We start from the raw sequence: 20728 nt of genomic DNA on the forward strand, positions 1-20728 counted from the left end.
ACAAAAGAAAATGCTCATTCCTGAAAGATCTAAGGATTCAGTTTGGGATATCAGAATCTGTGACAAATACACGTGAGATAATGGGAAGGACACCTTCTGGTTCACAGATGGAAGGATCAAGTGAACGCACTGGCAATGAGATGAGTTGCCCTACCAGCTCGGATAACGTGCTCATTCCCTGATGCTGCTCCTGCAGAATGTCCAGTTGCTTCTCAGGTGTTACAGAGTCAGCTGGCCGCAGATCACTGGGCTTGATTGTTTGTGCACAATCCGTTCGAGTAGCAGCATCAAGGCCCAGTGAGAAGGCATGCCTTCCAGGCTCCGAAGGAGGTTCTTGAGCTTTGGCGGTCTGTGAGTGTGCTTTATCTTCTCCTGACACAGGTCCAGAAAGCTGGGGAGGTTCGGAAATCTCAATCACCTGCCCGTGGCCTTCCCTCAGGTCAGTTTTTTGTCCTTTGTGTCCTTAAAAGAAGGAGAATTTAAACAGGAATCACAAGGCTGCGCATCTGGAATAATTGAAAAAATAGCAGCAATAAGCAGGAACGTTAAGCAGACTAGTATTCTGAAACCACTGGTGGAGTCACATTTACTGTCCTTGCATAGCTCACCAGGGGTCATAGTGAAGAACGGAGTTGAATTCACCTTTACTGCCCCTAAGGGAATACAGACGATAAAGAGAGTGATGCAAGCGTGCTCAAGAGCGATTGCTCTGGTCTTACCGTCCGTGACGTCCATGCTGATGATGACGGCTTCCCCGCCGCTCACCACAGTCACGTGCTTCTCATTCCTCTTCGGGGACAAGGAGGTGCCGCTGCCGACGCCGCGCTCCGGGAGGGGGCCTTCGCCGCTCGGCTTGGCGCAGGGCTCCTCGCTGACGCACAGGAGGGTCTGCTTGTCCTTGCCCGCCGCCCTGCAGGGCGTGCTGTTGGAGCTGATGACCGCGGACACCCGGAGGGGCACGGAGACGGCGAAGGGCTCCGAGATGTTGAGGGCCTTGCGCTGGTGCCGCGGCGAGGACTCCAGCGGGAAGAGGCTGCCGGGGAAGGCGGGTTTGGAGGTGCCGTCGCTGGCGCTGGTGGAGTAGAACATCCTCCTGGTCTTTGGGGAGGTGGGCTCGCACCTGCTCAGGTCTTCTCCTTTGAACACCTTGAGCTGCTCCGGGACAGTGCTCTGCGGGGGCGGCGTGGTCTTTGTCGCCGGCTTGGCGTCCCGGGGGGGCCCAGGCGACCCCCCTCCCTCTGCTCCCGGAAGCTGTCCCGGCTCGTAGTCCCACTCGTGGTCTGTCTTGCTCAGGTCGTAAGAGCTGCCGGAGCCCAGCGTTCGGGATTTGAAGGCTGGCATGAAGAGCCCGCTTGAGCCAGGGGACCGTTTGAACTCGTTGTCCTTGTCGTCATCTACGAGAGACAAACAGGAGCCCTCAAAAATTCCCACAGCGCCAGGCTTTTCTCAAAACTGTGAGGATGTCTGGTCTGCTTACTGGATTTTGGTTTAAAATAGATTGGGCTTAAAATACGCGTGTACCAACCAGTGTGTGCAGTGTGCTTGGCTGTGTAATTCAGGGTTAAGTGTTATAATTCTGCGTTACCTTCCGTGGGCAGAGAGCAGAGGGAGTCCATGCTCTTGGCTGGTCGAATAGCGGCCTTCTCTGTTAACAAGAAGAAGATATCAGAGTCCACCAGAACGATAAAGTTAATTTAAAGGAGACAGAAATAACTGTGTTGGGTTAAAGCGCTTACTAAGTAATTCATTTTACTGGTTGTACATACAGTATGTATTTCATTATGTAACGTTGGAGCACTCCCTGCACTGAAATCTCTGTAAAATAATATGCAATTTAGTCCCGGCTATTATGCCATTTCTGATCCTTTGACTCAGCTCCCTAAAAGAAAGGGTGTCAGCCCCAGTAACTCCATTTTGACTCCCTAAATTCCCCCTTCATGACTTAAAAAGGGAAATGAAAAGGGCATTCTCTCACCTGAGAGTTTCTGGCCTCTGACAAACACACTGCCATTCCTGCTCAACTTCCCCTTGGACTCCGTTATAGACCTTCCCAAGTTAAATATGGACTTCCACTTCTTCGACTTTCCAGAAAACTTCCTTCTGAAACAAGCAGGCGAATAATTACCCGCATGCATCAAACTGCAACAATGGATCATTTCGAAACCGAGAATTACTGTACCCGAACTGTTTTCATTTTCAGGCACAAGGGTACATTTACGTGTTACGGAGGTGGATGAAACTTTCTAATCAAGCAGTTTTCTTCTTCCGTGGCCCTGTATGCTGGTGACAGACTACTTGATGTTACGTCACGCCCTCGGAGAACTCACCGCCCTTAATTAACTCCTTCACATTCCAGTGCAGTTTCCAATGAACTAATCAGACACACCTTATTCCACCTGCCTACTTAAACCAGCCTGACACACCACTCCTTTTCAGTATTGGGTTTTACCCAGCTAGAGCTGCATTGTTTCCGGTTCCCTCTCTGCAAGGTATCTAGGTTTTTGGCTCTGACCCCTGGCTTGTTTCCGACTTCGTCTTCTTTCTCCCGACTTGGTTATTGTGGATCTCTCTGGTTTGGACTCTGCTTCCTTTGTCCACTTATGTTTTTTTGTCTCTCTCCCCTGAACCTTCTTTGTGAATTTACTAGATTTGACCCTGGCCTGACCTCCTGACCCAAGTTTCTGGATAAACAATCTCCTTGTACTTTCGAGTGCTGAGGATTCTGTATAGGGTCCTTCTTCTGGATTGTAACTCTTGGTCACACACCCTCTGACTGCCTGTGACCGTACGTGTGTCTAGGCGGTGGGCAGGCGGAGGCCGTACTTGCTGTCTGGCAGGTCAATGACGGTGTGGTAGAGGGTAGCGGTGCTGGCGTCCGGAAGGCTGTTCTCTCTCTGCCTCTCTCTCCGCGCTGGGTGGTTTGGCCCCAGCGAGCGCGCCTGGGCCTCCTCCAGACTCACCAGCTTCATGGGTGGACACTGGCCACTGGCCGGGAGGGCTGCACACCTCGTCTCTGTACTGCACTCTATGAAAAATAAAAGGCAGTGCTTTCAGCTGTGCTCAAGTTTTCATATCTATTTTAGAGAGGGTTCCACTGTAATGCATTTTTTGCAAACAAGACCTCTTTGAGCCCCATAGACACTAGAAGTGCTAATTGAAACTCTTTTTTTCTTGTGATGATGGGGGAGGGGGGATTTCAGAGAAAAGGGAATAGGGGTGCTACTTCCAGGCAGCAAATTGTTATTGTACACCCAAACGCCTGGTGGAGAGATCGCTTCTCAGTTTGTGCCAGACAGCAATCTTGACCGTTTACCTTCTTTCTTTGCTGCTGGAGGGCTGGTGCTGTTGTTGAAGATCTGATCCCTGTGGATCAGGATGAACTCCACCACGGTCTGCTGCACTCTCACCTCCAGGAAGGCTGCGTCTCCATTGCACGCTGACACTTCAATCTCCTTGGACCTGAAGGGATGCTGGTCTTTAACAATGGAAGACTGGGATCTTAACTTTCAGCAGTATTCGGATACTAACACATGGAAGAAATGAAGGCCAGGGATCAGGAAGTCTCCCTAATGTATTGAAGGCTGCTTCAGTTTGGGTTCAGGTAAGATAAATGTATTACTTTGTTGGTCAAGTGCAAGAGAAAGTTCAGAAGATTTAAATGTTGGACACGTTAATGCTGGCCATCTTTCTGTTAGTAGGAATAGCACAAAGCACAGCTTGGTTGGGTTTTGCTGAAGGTAAAGCTACTAACTTTCCAAAGTGAAATGATTTGATTGTTCTTTGAGTGGCCTGCACTACCCTTACGAAACCTCACATAGATCTGGCAGAGGTGCTGGGCGTTTTGGAGGCTTTGCTCACCTGAGGAGGTTTGGTGCCCACACCAGGGCCAGGTTCCTGGCATGCATGTTTGTCTGAGCGCTGAAGGAGGCCAGGTGTGTCAGGTGTTTGACCAGATATTCCAAAGTTCTGAAGGGAGAAGAAAATACACTGACTTTATAGAAGCTATACACAAGTGGTTAATGTACTCCTTTGACTTCTGTATCTTCAGTGTTCTGTTTCAATCAGTTTAAAACTTCATTGTTTAAGGGGTCAAAGTTTAACTGCAGTTTTAAATGTGTTCTTAAAAATAGCTTTTTGCGCTACCTGATGTGAACCAGAGATAAAATTAGCAATACAAAACTTAGTATTGTGCTTCATACAGTTGAAGAGATGTGAGAAGCTTTTGGAAACTACAAACCCCAGAATTCTTAATGCCCAAAAGAGGAAATGATCCTTGGCTCACAATAGGCCAACTTACAAAGTTTGGTTCGTCAGTTTTAAGGAACTTAAGAGAGATGGAGTTAAGGAACCTGATTGGAAAGATTTTGGATGATTGGTTTCTTGGGAGGAGAAACCTGAGCAGGGCATTGACCCAATGGAAAAGACTGTGATTTTTGGAAAAGCCCTCCTGTTTGTATTCTTGGGATTTATGTACACTGGTTAACAGGCCAGCTCTCCAGTCTCAGCTGAGGAATGCAACAAAGTCAGAGCTCTGAAGATGGAGCCGGGCCTTTCCTTTAGGTTTTGGTTAGTTTGGAGAACTTTGTAACTTTTCACTGGCACTGAGGTTCTGTGTTTTGTGTACCCCCTAAAATCCGCCCCACCTTCACATTGCCACCCACACAGTGTGGTAACCATTGTTATATACAGTGTATTTAAAAGGAATTCTCATTCGTACATTCCTTGACAAATTGCAATTTCAAAGATTAAAACTGAGCCGCAAGAAAGGGGCAGAGCACAAAGGCACCAGATGACTTGTAAGTCAATGAAACTGCAGAGCAAATGGCCATACATTTTATTTTCAAGGCGACAGCAGTGAACATTTGCAGGATGCAAATTCTTGGTAAATGTGCTCCTCCAGATGGAGAGAATAAATTATTTACTAACACTGAAACTGCTCCTGTACTGCAGTGGCTTAGAGGGAAAGCTCAGTATCCTTGTAATTCATGAACTTTGAGAGAACCACTGTTACAACGCATTTTGAGAGAGTTGCCCAGATATTTGCTCTTAGCTCTCTTAGCATGGAATGCAAATTTATTTCATAATGTGAAATGTATGCACCTATTTATGACCGGATGTGATTTAAATAGTTTTGGATAAAAGCATCTGTTAAATAAATAAATGTAAATGTATTCATAGCAAATCTGGGTGTGATGACCAAGAATTTGAATGAACTATATAGTGTTAGCTCTGAGCTATGGTAATTAGGAATGGCATGCTGACAGTGTGGCTCCTGATTGAAAGTATAAAGTCATCAGGCCCCTTAGTCACACCACTCATAAGGGTTTTGATTAGTGGCTTGCTTTGCAGACTCTTGGCCAGCAGAATTCTTAATCCTCTCGCTTTTTAATCCACTTCTCCAGAACGCTTTCTGTTGCATATGCGTAAAGCTTTCGATAATAAAAAAAACACTGGACGTGGAATATTGTTCTCATACTGCAAGTGTAAGTCTCGCTGTTGGATAAGATGTGCCACGGAGAAGCACTGGCAAGCTATCATTTCAGAAAAAATAAGGGGTTATAAACAATATTTCCTCTGTGCCATAGGATGGATTTCATGTGCATTGTTAACATGCAGGGATTCAATACTCCCAGTGCAGGAATATTATTAATAATATATGTATCATACATTGCATATATATAAATACACGGCAGGTAAAAGGTGTGCTATATTGTTTGTCCTACAAACTTTATTGCAGTGTTAACCTGTTACCTGAGATGGCGCTAGAAAGGTGCAGACTGGGGAGCTCTGTCTTACCGGTAGTGAGAAGCGGGAAGCTCTTTGATGACATTCTGAATGCAGGCCAGTTGTTCCTGTTCATCCTTTGCTGCCACTGCATCCTGGGAGAAAACATTCCAAGAAGGAAGCATGCTAAGTCAGCAATATTAAGTAATTGGGCTCCTGGACAGATTGCTTGATTTGAGATTACACTCTCCTTCTTTGGGGAATAAGGACTAGGTTTTAAACATGATCATTACCAGCTTTTGTTTTTGCCTATGGTTTAAAACCATTTTAGTTATTTTTTGTATGGAAATGTAGTATCATTGTTTGAATATCCCTTAATAAGAAACTCAGGATCCGTTAAGAGACCAGTGCTGCATTTTCAGGTTAGCCACTAGGGGTCCTTACAGCCTTGTGATATTGCTCAGGCTGAAAAAAAACGCCGGCAGCTTTTTCAACAAGTCAGGATTTAAGTAAACCCTTGTTGGATTGTGAAGAGACTGAATTAGCAGTGATCTGTTAAAAGGTGGAGTACTGAAAATGAATTGAATAGTATTAAAAACAATGTATGGCCAAGTCTGTAATTCACATACTTCCGTCTGAAGTCTTTCCTGATACTTGCCGATACATGTTTTTTTGCCAGTAGTTAGTGCATTGATCAAATATTTCCAAACCCAGCCTTTTTGATGTTCTTCCCAAGTATAAGTTTGATAATGGCAGCTTTTCAAAGTCAGCAATATTCATAAACATTCGGTCTTCGAGTCCATACCTTCCAAATCACTACAAATAAAATGAGCCCTTGCACCCTTTCTTAACTCTTTTAGATCTTGTCACTGGGGTCTAATACTTAATACTCTTAAGAATAAGCCTGAAAGAGACTAGCTTGGCTTCAGCAGGTCATCAGAGGTAAAAAAACTGATTTCGACTAAATCAACTGATGGAAGGTGAGAGGTGGTGAGAGTCCAGAAGACAGCCTGCATTTCACTTTCCACAGAGGAAACATTTACTGGAACTGTGGCTTTGACTGTATGGGGGAATGTTGCTTATTAAAATAGTCTGAAGATGCTAAAAGAAGCACTTTATGGTTCTTCTTAAGATCCTCAGGCAGCCCAATAGTGTGTGTTACTGTGGAGGAACTGAGTCACACAGCGGAGGGCTGGCACTCTGCTCACTGGAGAAAGGCAGGGCCTGCAGGCTGCCTGACCATCGCCCGCCTTCCCCGAGCGCAGGCACAGCGTTAACGGGCTTCAAGGGAACAGGCCCAGGTTCAGTCCAGGCCGACAGGAGAAGGAAAGAGACGTGTCGTTTCAGTTATGGAGCCAGGTGACATCTGAAGAGACGTTGTGGTGCTTTTCTCTTCCTTTCCGCATGGAATACACCTTTACCGGTTGCTTTCCAGCCTCTTCCTTTTTCTTTTTCTTTTTTAAAGTCCAGTATTCCCGCATCTGATCCGAACTCTTTTGGACGTACAGCACCACTCCCCCCCATATTGCTGCCTTTTATGTATTTAATTAGCTGTGAAAGTCTTGGTGCTGATACCATTGTAAACCAGGCTCCTAGAGTGAGGTGGATCAATGGAGTTTTATGGGCTTTAATTTAATCAAATTAAGGTTTTATTTAACCACACTAATCTTCCTCATCACATTTCTACAGTGCCCCCTTAAGAAAACAGATAAAAATTAGAAACATGTTTGGCTTTGTATTCAATTCCTTGGTGATATTGGCTTTTAAAGTAATTTATCATCCAGGTCCTGAAAGCAATTCATTTAGGTTAAATACATATTAAGTTTAATGTTGAAAGCTTTGGGTAAAAAATAGAGGTTGTCAAAAACAGATTAAATATCTTCTTTGGTCAAATAAACCATCTTGCTTTCAGGAAATAATTGATATATTTTTCATATCTGAATGCCTGAAGCAAATCCCCACTCCTGTCCAAGTAAGTGTTATGAAAAAAGACAGAGCTTAATATGTGTATTTGCTCTGCTACAAAAGTGAGACTTTAATTTAAGTGGTCCGTGTTCCTTTAACCACTTGCATGTGGTTCCCATTAGTTTTATCCCTTTCTATAGGGATGTCTGGAGAAGAGGGAAGTGATGATGGAATCTGACTAATGCTTAGCATTGCATTTCCAACTAAAACCAAAAGCCGTGGCTTCTTGTAGAGTCATTAAGACAGACTCAATCCCAATGTTTTGCATACTAGTTGATCAAAAAGACATTGAGTCTGTTATAATTACTTTTGTGGTCTGCATCAATGGCCACAATTTATTTTCTAGCAAAAAGGACTTCCTGTGTGATAATGAAATTTGTAGAATTGTTGGACTTGTTAATGTTTTCCCCTCCAAAACCAGCACTTTTATGTCCCCTGCCTTCTTGTTCTGTTTTCTTCTTCCTCTGTGTAACAAAGCACAAGCGGAAGAATATTTTCCACCCTGTGACACCCCTGCAAATTATATATTCTGTGGTTTTGTAAAGTCATTGTTTCCTAAGCGACCATCACAGCATATACTTTTTTTATTTCCCCCCAAAGACAAACCCGTCGTTTTCTTTGAATTCATTTCCGTTTTCCCTGAATAACAGAACCGTAATAAGAAAACTGCCTTTTTTCTCATCGCTAGCAGACCTGTTCCCTTCACCCTTGTGCTGCTTCAGAAGGGATTGTCCTCAGACACCATTTTTAATTTGTCAGCACCCTGTTGGGTCCTCTGGGGAGTCTGGCCATATCCTCCTCCCCTCTGACGTGGCGATCCTCAGGTGAGAATCGGATGGCCGTTTGCCATTGTGAGGCTGCCATCTCTTCTCCTGCCACCGCCAGCTGGGTGGGTGTGCCCCCTGCTGGACAGGGAGAAGCTTCCCCAGGGGGTGGCCGGGCCGCCTGCGGACCGTGGCCCCTCATGGCACGGTAGTGAGGCCGTGCCCAGTCCCCAGCCAGCTGGACAAACGGCAGTGCCTTACCGTGAATTTCTTATACAGGTCATAGGTGAGCAGAGGGTTGGGCAGCTCCCTGAAGTAGAGCTTGCAGAGTGAGCCCACGCAGTGGATGTCCTGGAGGTACACCTCTCTCGTCAGGTCTGGGCTCTGGTCGGAGCCAAACTCCTGTCTGCAAACAAACGTGCCAGTGGTCAGCAGCAAGGCCAGTGGAAGTGGTATGAGCCAAGGAAGCCTAAGCAACAGGTATCTAGATTATTTTGGGACGCAGCTGTCCTCACTTTTTCAGCAGGCAGGGCAGGTGTTGTCATAAAATGGCTGAAATATTGTTTGTTTTCCGATCTGCCTTTTGGGTTTGTAGCAACAAAAACAACACCCACATTTCTGGTTTTGGAAAGCACTCTGACCTCTTTTTATTTTGAGATCACAAACCCTTTTCTGATGCAGCTGGATAAATACATTTTTGTGCTGGGACTACATACTCCACAGTGCGTATTTATTCCTATAAAATTATGTGGGGCTCATGGTGGGGGGGAATGAACAGGATACATTATGAAAGACTGGAGAAACTGCTGTGAAGAAAACGCACTCCTGGATATTGCCGAGTAAGGGGGAGATAACCTATTGTATCTGAGTTTAAGAAACAAGTGCATGGAATTCCTGGTAAAGAAGCCAAGTTTACATATTGTTATAGTGTAGAGACTGCAATGATATTGTTTGCTAAGACAAGCCAACTAGTTATTATTGAATAGCAGCCGAGTTAGGTGTCAATACTTTAACCAGCTAAGACTTTATAAATATTTGTTTAGTTACTGCAGCATGGAGTCATGGTACTGTGTCTGTACTGAATACTGTTTATCTTTCCTGGGCATGCTGGTGGTCCTGGGCCCTGAGGACCAATCTAAGGTGAATATCAGCGTGACATCAAAGCTGATGTTATAAGCTTGGAGTCTGAAGTAATGAAACCCACCACTTGTTCATATTATATGCAGACCCTGATATTTCCACTCATGAAAACCAAGAACACATCAAGAGTTACAGTACCACCGAGAAGCAGGTTTATTTGAACTGGTATAAGGAGTATCCTTATTCATGCTCCTTAGCCGTAAGTACCATAAGACCACTTTGTGGACCTCAAAGGAAGGACCATGTGCTTCAGCACTGTGCTCTCCACTGACCCGATCCTGTTCTGCATGAAGGAACAACCAAGATGTCTGAAGAAATTAGCTCTAGAAAGGCCTTGGTATACTTCCTCACAGATCTTATAAAAAAATCTCAATAGAAAGTCATACCTTGTTTTGTTACTGTTGGATTTGTTTTAGTGCTTGTCAAATACTTTCAGTAAGAAGTCTTATGGAGATGTTATAACATTAGGAGGCACAGTGACTCGAGACATTAATACCTGTGGGTTATATTTAGGAATTATACACAAGTGGGCTAATGGAGCATTTACGGCATCCTGCTTGTTAGGCACGACATCGATTCCGAGATCCCAACCAGCCTTCATTTGAAACATCCCAGGAAATCCTCTTTAACAATCTAGACAGGTAGCTGGTTCAAGGCACACAAAACCCTTTGGGAAGAGAAGAACCTCTTGTTTTCAGGTCTGGATGCATAGCCTTTTAATTTCCACTTGGAGGGTTTATTTTTTACCTGAGTCTTTGGATGTTGGAAGTGATCCCTGAGAGCCTGTAGATCCCGTCCACAATGCCATGCTCTTCAATGAACTCTGCACAGCTCTTAAGAACCTGAGGAACTTGGGAAAAGAAAGAAAGAGGAATTAGCGGAACACTGTACAGTGTGGAAGAAACTGCCTACTGCTAACCTCTTCAGTACCATAGTACACTTCTGCACTTTGAGACTGTCAGTATTAAGGGATTAAGTTTTGTTGCATGTTTAAATGCTTTGCTAACTGTTCATAATCTCTGCCCCTGTAAGCTTTAATCCATCTGATTAACATTCAGCAACTATAGAATTAAAATGTTCAATATGCTGTGCAAGCAGACAAACTGGTGATTCCTGCAGTAACCAGAACAGGCCCTCACAATCTGCTCTGTGGCTTGGTTTTCCTCCATGCAGTTGAATATATTGTCTTTAATTTTTATGGAAGAATTTAAGGGCTGGTGTTGATTGCCCATCTGTATGGATAATGTATTTTAATTTGGGTTTATTTTATTACATTTAAAACGGAAATTCAGGAGGAGGTCAACCCTAATCTCTCTCGCTTCTGCCTACTCACACATAAATATTGCAATTCTTGCTTGCGATTTTTTTATTTCACATCAGGTTCTGGTTAAAGCTCATTATTTGAATCATGACGTTTCTTCGTTTTAACCAGTTTGCCCAACAACAGCAGTAGTTTTCTTTCTTGAGAAATTGTGAGCAGATTTGGTCATCTACACTACAATGCTGAGATACTGTGCCTGAGCTCTAAATAAAATGAGATATGAAGTCTTCTAAAACAAATTAAAATTGTGTAAATCTGGGCATTAAGGCATTAACTGTAAAAAAAACAAATGAGTCTTTTGTTTAAAAAAGAAGCAAAGTCCTTCCCTTTTCTAACTCCTGGGATTTTCTGAAGCATGGGCTACAATAACCTTAACTGTGCAGCCACATTTCGGAACTCCTGCTTTGTTGATACTGTAACTCTTTTAGGCAAAGAAGGATTAATGCTGAATGAAGTTCTCACGATTGCTGAACAACAAAGACGTCACAACTTTTACAGCTGCCTTTTCTTGTCAGTCATCTCAGATGTTATCCAGTTGCACGTTCAGTTGAAGGGATATCTCCAGTAGAGCAGGGAGAGGAGGTTTCTACTGTTCGTGGTTTTGTGTAACTGTAAAGTGAAGATAGATCTAATTGACTCAATTAGATGAAAATTTGGTCATGGATGAAAATTGATCGTCCACACATTTATTGATCGTCCACCTGCAATTTCCCTCACGGGATCAATAAAGTATCCATCTTATTAAAACCTCTTTTGAAAGTCAAAGAGGCTGGGAAGTAGACGCTATCAGGATCTCTTGCAATTTGATTTTGTCTTAGAATGATTGTTTTAGTACAGTGAAGTAATCCAGATCAATTAATTATTTACCTAATAACAGAACTGGAAGGGTGTTATTCATGTTGGAATGGATGGACTTGGAACTTTTTCCATCTATTCATTTTCAATATTTTCTGCCACCTGTCTATTTCAGCAAGAAACAAATAAATACACTGAAATGCATAATTTAAGTGTTGTGCATTTTTTAAACTTAAATGTAAATGATTAGTGGGCATTATTTATAAATTAATATGCATTCCTTGGGGTGGGGGGTATGTTTTCAGCATGCATCACACATAAAGTACAATAAATTGAAAACTTTGCTCTGGAATCATAACAAGGAATGAGGAACTTGTCTTTGGAGGATAATCAGTGTGGTAGCAGCTGTGCGTAGGCCAGGAGACAGACGACTGGGAGATGTACAGGAAGCAGAGTCATTGTTAACCCCTTCCTTTCTGGAATGGAGTTTGCCCTGGAACAGTTTGCTACTAGTTTTCGAGTAGGGACAAGTGAAATAACACTATAGATATGGACTACATCATATAGAATCAGTTGTGATCTGGTATATTTATCACAAATTTAGTCATTCTTTTACATTTCTTTTTTAATATGACTGGATCAACAATACAGTGCTGATATGTACAGTATGCATTTCACAATTCATGGCCTAATGTGTTCAAATTGAGTAAATGTGTTCCCTTTATAACATTATTAATGTAGACTGGAGTATTGTGACTAGATATGCTTTTTTTTTCTTTAAAGATAGCTTTTTGCAAGATTAATATTATAAAAGGTGTAGTGTTGTAGTTCTAATGTGCTCATTTCCAAGTTTCTCCTGAATCAACTAATGGAGATATAATGTAAACCAATTTCTGCTCTTGAAGCCTATTCCTGTGTGGCTTCTGCCTTACAGGAAGTCTTCATATGTTGTTCTGTTTATTTGATCCTAAGCTGGATGACACATGGTGAGTGAATTGCGCTTTGAGGAGCTCCAGCCCACAGAGAGCCATAATGGCCTTAACCCCTGCAGAATCTCTTGCCCTTTCTGCTCCATTTCCAAAGTAAAGATGCCGGAGGACAGACGTTCTCACAGAGTCCAGATGCAAGGAAAGTCATATGGGACTTTCAAAAGGCTCTCCTATTTTCCTTCTGCTGTATCCTCCTTCACAAAATGGACAGATACACAAATTACAATTTGCGTAGTTTGACTTGTGTATAATAACACCAGTTGTACACGATGATAATTTGTTAATACTGTGTTGGAAATATTATAGTATTGAATGTAACTTTTAATATAAGAGGTTATCTCCTCTTTTAATTTCAGTATTTTTAAGGTAAAAAAAGTTTTTTTAAAAAAGACCACCACAACTTTCTAGCAGAAAGACCTTTGGATTAAAGTTTAGATTTGTATGCAGACCTAGCATAATGTCATTTTGTCGCTAAATATTTTTAAGTGCTTAATTCCCCCTTTCACTGAACCACACCCATTTACAAAATGCTAGAAAAGCACTAGTGAAAAAACTTGTTTTAAATTTGAGGCAAAGAGGCTGTAATTATAGACCACCTAAGGCCATTACATTAAACATGCTTTACAAATTACAGCTGACCTGGTCAGAATTCTGTTTAGAAGGAGACATGGAACACAGCCTCATCTCGATTAAAGTAACATGCAGCACTGACTTTTATTTAAGCAGGCTGTGGGCAGGGCTAGACAGATTTAGATCACATTTGAAAACGGTATTTCACTTCACTCATAATAAAATACAGTACCGGCTAGTTTTCAACACAGCCTGCCTGACCTTGACTATTTCTACCCATCCTGTACAGAGCCTCTCCATGTCCATAAGGACTTCTGTTCTGTTCAATTGTTTCCCCACAGATGGCTTTACCTTGAGATTTCACTGTAAAAATACTCAGACATCTATAGCCCACAGTAACAGTACATTTTGTTCACATTTACACAGCCTCCACAAAACCCTGTTCCAGGTTACTCACTCAGCTGAGACCCTAGGGTGCTATGATTGCCAGCATCTCGGAGAGCTTTTACTGCTTTTGAACATTTTCTTTGACCAGCAACCAGGCTCCCCGAGTGTTTGTGGCATCATAGGGAAAACGTCCCCTGTGCCATTTTAAATCCATTATAAAGACTTTGAGACTTCAGTTCTGTGCAGACTGCTATTTTGGCTTGCACCCAGATGTCTTCTCCTAGTCACTGCATGAATGCCTTACCTGTACTTCTGTAACCTGAAGGTTTATGTTTTCTTATATATTTTTTTTAAGAGGAATCCCCATCACAGCTGGTTCATGACACAACCCAGACACAGACTGGTGATGACTGCGTCGCAGGGCTCAGATGAGCCTCAGTAGCCCCCACCCCCTAAAGGAGTATTTTTCACAGGCCGTAGTACAGATTGAAAGTTTTTTAAAAACTCATTTAGTGTTTGCAATTGAGAATAATGTCCTTCAAAAATTATAACTAGAGGCAACCGATTTACACATGAGATATGGTTAGATCACATAGAGCAATCTCCAGCGTAGTCAATTCCACCGTTCTCTGTAGGTGTCAGCATTTTTTCCTCTTAAATGCATGAGGTGTTTTCACTGAAAATGTACTCGATAGGACACATCTAGTTGCAGGCCATAACCGCACGAATGTCGGTCCGTTGAGCAGTCATCTGGGTCGTCTATGAAGCTGTGTGTCTTGTCCCATCAGTCTGTTCTCTATCTCGCACCTGTGCAGGTGCTGACCTCTGCACATGCTCAGCGGCTCACAGTCCAATATTTGGAGGCACCTTCCGTCATAATGCTTCTTTTATTCATCTCCATCCCATTGCTAATCCTCCTTACCATGTGTTTCATGATTGTGGCCACAATCCAAAAAATACATTTTATCTTCTCTAAGCTGTTTTCCAGACTGTTGGTAAAAACAAGGCTTTAACTGTATCTTTCTTTGCAAGAGCTGTTAATATTTGACAGAGTTGCGATTCCATACTGAGACATCAGGCTGAAAGAAGCAAAAGGTGCCAAATGAATTGACTACGCTGGAGATTGCGCTATGTGATCTAACCATATCTCATGTGTAAATCGGTTGCCTCCAGTTATAATTTTTGAAGGACATTATTCTCAATTGCGAACACAAAATTAGTTTTTAAAAAACTTTCAATCTGTACTACGGCCTGTGAAAAATACTCCTTTAGCGGGTGGGGGCTACTGAGGCTCATCTGAGCCCTGCGACGCAGTCATCACCAGTCTGTGTCTGGGTTGTGTCATGAACCAGCTGCGGTGGGGATTCCTCAAGCCCTGGCTCACGGTTGGCAGAGTGCCCTGTGGGATGCTTGAGCTATGGTCAGTCAGGGTATCCTTAGCCCTGCTGCGAGACCGCAGCCCCGTGAGCTCGCTGGCCAGCTGCAAGCTGCAGCGCTCCTCCAGCTGACGTGGGGCTGGCTCTGCTCAAACGGCAGACGCCCCCACCCGCCTGTCACAGAGCTAGTGCGCGAACAGGCCAGCCGGGCCTGAGCGACGCAAGGCCATCCGGGTCTGGGCAGGCGTGGGGAGAGCACTAGCCCCGGAGTGGAAAAATTCAAAATGTTGATTTTTTTTTTTGCTTTATTTTCCTGATCTCGGGGTCTGGGGCGTGCGCGCGCGTGTGTTTAAAGGGTGGCTTGCGAAGGTGACTTGGCTCTTGTGTTGCCGTGGGTTGAGAAGGCCCTGTGAAGAAAGTGAGGTCGGTCAGCAGTCATCGACGGTAGCGTAGGGAAACGACGGCCCCTCCGAGGTGGCCGAAGTTGTGTCAGCGCGTTCTCTACGCTGTGTCCAGACAGAGGCCATTCTTACTGCCGGAGGCTGGCTGTGAACTCTGTGCTTTGGGAAGGTAGAAGTTCACAGGAAGTTAAAAACGGTTTGTTTGTTCCAGGGGAAGGCCGACACACCCATTCCTTGCAGCTGGTATTACTTAGAGACTCTCCCGCACCAACACTTCCTCTTATAGAAAATGGCTTTCGGGAGGTTACCACCCTGTGTTTTATCACTTTCTAAACATACACTGGAACACAGGCCCGCCGTCCCTGCCTTTAATTTAGACATTCTGAGGTTTGAGGTACAGTGTGAATGAACAAAAAAGAAAGGCGAAATCCTCACTCCAGCGCAGTAATTATATACTTCTGATCCTAAAAAATGTTTTATTTTTAATCCTCGTTTCTTCTTGGGGGAAAAAAGGAGGTTTAGAAGGAAACGTCCAGATCCAGCAGTCCAACCAGCTTTTTCATGATAATTAAATACGTCGTCAGTTTTAGATTTTTGAAAACATAAAAGGACTTGTATTGTACTTGTGTGTGTATTCTTGCACAAACCCTGTCTTAGTATTTTATTTCTTAAAATAAGCTGTGTCACTAATTTATAAAATATAATTGTAAACCAAAACAAGGCTTTTGGGGGCATGTACGGTACTGTATGTGAAGAGTTTGGAAATGTTAGGTTAACATAATGTTTCTTTAGGTTTGTTCAATTGTCTTCAATGTATTTAACTTATCTAAAAATGGAAAGCAGTTTTGGTTTGGTATCATTCTGATCTCTGAGTCTGTAGCTTTTAGTGATATTATTTGTGCTGCATGATTTTATCAGTAGATTGCATTTAGATGTAAGCATGCATGGGATTTCTTTCTAGTCAAAGAAATGTCTCAAGGCTAAATAAGTATAAAAGCACTTTATTTATGTAGAATTGCTACATCTTATGATAAGACATACGTTCATGATATACTTTTAATTTCTGTGCGGGAAAGTCTCATTCAGATATTATCATTGTTCCTACTGCCTAGCTATGGTTAATAATGCTCATTGAGATTCCTTAACTCTTGCAGTATCCTCTTAGCAGTTGTGCATAGCTTTGCTCCACACCTAGCAATTGCATGGCGTTTATAATCAAGAATCTACAGATCATCCTGGTTTTTTTGTAGAATGATACCTCAGGTGACCACATTTTGATGTATCAATCACTCTAAATTTCTACCATTGGAAGTAACACAAAATCTATTTAAAAAAATTGCAGTAAAAATGTATTTAACGTAATTCAGAGATTCCGTTGAAATGCACAACCTCACATGATGAATGTCTTAAACTACACACTTACAGAATTGTAGTTCATGTACTTGAATTATAAAGTGATGCTCAAGTCTCTAACAGACGTTTAGGAAGATAGATAAAATAATGATTCCAGTCCTGTGACATCTTTCTCATAACACAGGGCTGTAAAAGAGCCAAGAGTGGTCGTAACACAGTACATCCTGTTGATGTCGGCACTCACTTCCTGCAAAACTGTTGGACTTCCTGCTTGCAGCCTTTTTCCATTAGGCTGAAGCACACTGATACACAATGTGGAAGACCACTGTGTTCTGTCGATGTGGGGGTTGTATGTGCGTTAAAATCACTGAGGAATACTGTAAAAACAATGTCTTTTTAATGGAATTCTATGAAAACATGTAATATTATTGTATCAATCCTTCAGGGGAGAGCTGCTAGCAACACAAAGAATAAGGTGGACTGAATGGCTTCCTCTCTTCTGCCTTTTTTTGTGGTCTTATAACAATTAAGTTGCTTTAATAAAATTATTATATGGAACAGATGAAGCTCCTCGTTCTGCATCACTGCCCTGAAGGCTGTAAACTAATTTGTTCTCTTCAATCCATTAGTGTTTTGTAGCCCTTTGCTACACTTAATACAGTTTAAACCCGTTCATACACACACAAATGCATACTTTATATATGATCATCAATGTATTTTTCAAAGCATGATGAGGAGTTATTAAAAATATTCTATACAATGATACTTGGCTATGTATTGAAAGCCTATAGTACATGGTTTGGGTTTAAAAATTTAATATCGGAAGAATATGTAGAAATGAGAGACTTCCTCTGAGAGGTTTGGAATTGCTATATGAGTACCTGATAAGTTAAAGTCAAATCCGTATTTATAGCCGGCTATGAAATAGAGATCTTCAGTCTGCTGTTTGATCTAGCCTTCTACTCTCTTTACAATGAAGGGCTTCCTGTTTTGATTATCTGGGAACTTGCTGCAGCTCCATTGCCTTGAATTGTCAGCGTGCATTGTGCAGTAAGCTCTGGTGGGCTGTGTGCTCACTCTGACACAGTGTGCCAAGTGACTACTCAAGAATGGCTACTCAAGGGAGTGTGGAGAATTACATTTTACAAATTTCCCTGGGCACTCTTAATACTCAGCCCCCTTTAAACCACAATGGTTTGCCACCAATTAAGATCCACCTTTTGTTTGCTAATCTGCTTGCTTTAAAAAAAACAATCCCTGTACGGTAAGGGTTCAAGCACAGGCACTGGGAAAGACGGGCTCTTCTGTAACGATCTACCATTTCACACATCTTTGCCCCGTCCTCTGTGAAAGACTAAAATGATAGTCTCTTTATTGAAATATACCTCAAACTCTCTGCACTACATTTAGCTCAACCTAACTCTTTTCTGGTATAGTCCTCTGGAAAACCACATTCTACAGTTAGAGAGCCTCTCTTTGGGGAGGTGAATGTATCCATATAGACTCCACTAAATGCAGTTTGCTTGCTTATCTGGTCACAGCAGAACCCAGGAGGCCACATCCCCTGTCCTGTGCAATCACAGAAAAGTCCTCCCATGACCACATGTGAGCTGATCTCTCTCGCAAGAAAAAACAGCTTTCTTGTCTGTAAGGAAGTGTCTGACTTCATATAAACCAGAATCCTTCTTTCCACGCATTCCTAAACTGCTAGTTGCTTGGACTGGTCACTGACAATCTGTTTGGTTTATAAGTTGTTGTGACTTATCCTCTGTTGCCTTGAATTGGCAGTGAGCCTTGTGCAGTCGCTAAAACAAATGAAGACATGCATAAAAGAAGTTTGTGACTGGGAGCAAGTTCTTAAATGTTGATAAAATGAATTATGTTCTTCTGTACAGTGTTTTGAACTGCAAAGTGCTTTACAAAATTGGAAGGGACCCATTCACCCACCGTGAAGTCCAAATGTATACGGAAAGCATGTCCAATTCAAAGTTACAAATTCATGAACAAATGTACAGATTAGTGACTGCCCTATAAGAAATTACAGGATAACATTAACTTAAAATGGACTCTCCCAGCAGCTGTGCTTGTATTGTCTATTATTTTATTTTACTGTACTTGAGAACAGACTTTAGGTCTAAATGTGAGCATAACATTCTCTTTCATATTGAATCCACAAATATAATCAAAGAAGCATTTGATTTCTGCTTGATTATTAAAAGTAAAACATCTGTCCCTTTTCCCTGTGCTAATGATGTTTGTACATCCCGAGAGGAACTGAAGAATAAACTAAGCATCATGTGACATTTCAGTTTATCATACATGCAACATTGCTTTAAACTCCTATCCCCGCAAAAGGCAGAAATGTTTGGGAACTGAGCATTTCTGAAACATAAGCACTTCCTTTATCTTGCCTGCTGGTCCCCTGTAGAGTGTGGTTAGTGTCTAAATTCATGGTGGGGGGGATGAATTCATGCTTAACCACAAACATAAATTTGGTTTGTGCTCACCCAGATATTTTGTCTGGGGCCAGTATTTGCAGTTCCACGTGACCAGCTGAAGTCACCCCAACAACAGGCTTGCGTGAAGCGGCTCTGCACTGAAACCCGACACCTGAGGCTGGCCGAGGTGAAGCATGCCGTGGAAAAACATGCAGAGGAAATGCAGCCCTTATTCCACTTTTACGATCTGTTTTTTCCAGAACCATCAGAATTACGATGCTTAGAAACGTAGAAACATTGACTCATGATGACTTGTTTTGTAGCAGCAACAAAACAATCACACAAAGATGCCATCGTAAACTTTTTTCTAAGTCACATGCTATAGCAGTAAATGATCTCTGGTGATGTTTGTATAATAATTGGTTTTGTAGGAAGAGCTATACAGTATGTGACTCATACAAGGGTAGGTTTTGTAATTAATCTCAATATTCATAACATATACAGTATCTTCAGTTCTGTATATTGTGAACAAAGCTTGTCTTTGCAATATTGCCTACCCACTGCCAGTATTACAATTTGATTCATGTGTAGCAATCTGACAGAAAACTGTTACATGAGAGAGCTTTTATGTTAGCAAAACTTGCAAAGAAGATACACAAAGTGAAACTAACTGATTCCATAGGTATTCAAATCATTAGGTCAGTACATGGCAGAAGCAATTTTCTCAGAAAATACATTGTCAGGTAGGTCTCTACCACCTTCACAGTGTAATTGTTCTCTACCTGCTTTCCACCTCTGACTGGGTACGGTTGAACAGCAATTGTCGAGCCTCTCCATTCAGTTTATATCTGATCCAAGGGAGGACTGTGGGCTAATCAAGGACACCCACCCTCCTCTTGCCAGAAGAGCTCAGTGTGGCTTCGGCCTTGTGCCGCACGTCACTGTCCTGCTGAACTGCAAGCATTCACTCCAGTTTTAGCTTCTTGGGTAATTCAAACAGGTTCTCCTCTAGGAGTCAATTCTGACAAGCTTCCCAAACCATGCGGCTGATGATGAAGCACCCCCCTAACATGATGCTTCCAGCCCCATCCTTGACAACGGGCATTGCCCAGGACTGGGAGATGTGCTGTGGTGGGTGTGCGCCGAACGGAACACTTTGGACGTAGACCAAAAAGTTCGTTTTTTGTCTCGTACTGTATAACCATAAAGCCTTGAACCACGTGCCTGCAGTACATCAGGTATCTTGTGTGAAAATTAAGATGAGGTTTTTTTTTTCGGTTCGGTTGCAAAGTTTTAGCGTTGTGCAGGCCACTCTTACTGCCCATGCAGGAAGGGTGAGTCCCCTCTCAGACGTAGGACTTTGCAAAGTCCCAGTTTGCAGTGCTTTCGAAAGTCCCTCTTGGCTGCACTGTGGCGGCACTAACTAGTTTCCATCTTGCCCGGCCGGACAGTTTGGAAGGGTGGCCAGATCTGGGAATTTGTCTGGGTGCCATGATCCACATTTC

At 42.7% G+C, this 20728-nt stretch overlaps 1 protein-coding gene across 2 annotated transcripts in view; it reads right to left on the reverse strand.

The window, feature by feature from the left end:
* The window catches only part of arhgap31 (Rho GTPase activating protein 31), a 36453-nt gene that overhangs the window by 6784 nt on the left and 8941 nt on the right, over positions 1 to 20728 (reverse strand). Inside the window, exons 2-11 of one of the 2 annotated variants that reach the window (XM_015341683.2) lie at positions 10341 to 10443; positions 8715 to 8859; positions 5797 to 5879; positions 3859 to 3966; positions 3314 to 3459; positions 2824 to 3025; positions 1976 to 2097; positions 1586 to 1645; positions 720 to 1394; positions 155 to 462 (exon numbers count right to left, since the gene is read on the reverse strand). In XM_015341683.2, coding sequence (XP_015197169.2) covers positions 155 to 462; positions 720 to 1394; positions 1586 to 1645; positions 1976 to 2097; positions 2824 to 3025; positions 3314 to 3459; positions 3859 to 3966; positions 5797 to 5879; positions 8715 to 8859; positions 10341 to 10443 — 1952 coding nt within the window. Of the gene's footprint in view, positions 1 to 154; positions 463 to 719; positions 1395 to 1585; positions 1646 to 1975; positions 2101 to 2823; positions 3026 to 3313; positions 3460 to 3858; positions 3967 to 5796; positions 5880 to 8714; positions 8860 to 10340; positions 10444 to 20728 lie in introns of both variants that reach the window. The other variant, XM_015341682.2, reaches the window with a different exon arrangement.

This window comes from Lepisosteus oculatus, chromosome 5 (genome assembly GCF_040954835.1).
Source record: "Lepisosteus oculatus isolate fLepOcu1 chromosome 5, fLepOcu1.hap2, whole genome shotgun sequence".
Taxonomy (NCBI): Eukaryota; Metazoa; Chordata; class Actinopteri; order Semionotiformes; family Lepisosteidae; genus Lepisosteus; species Lepisosteus oculatus.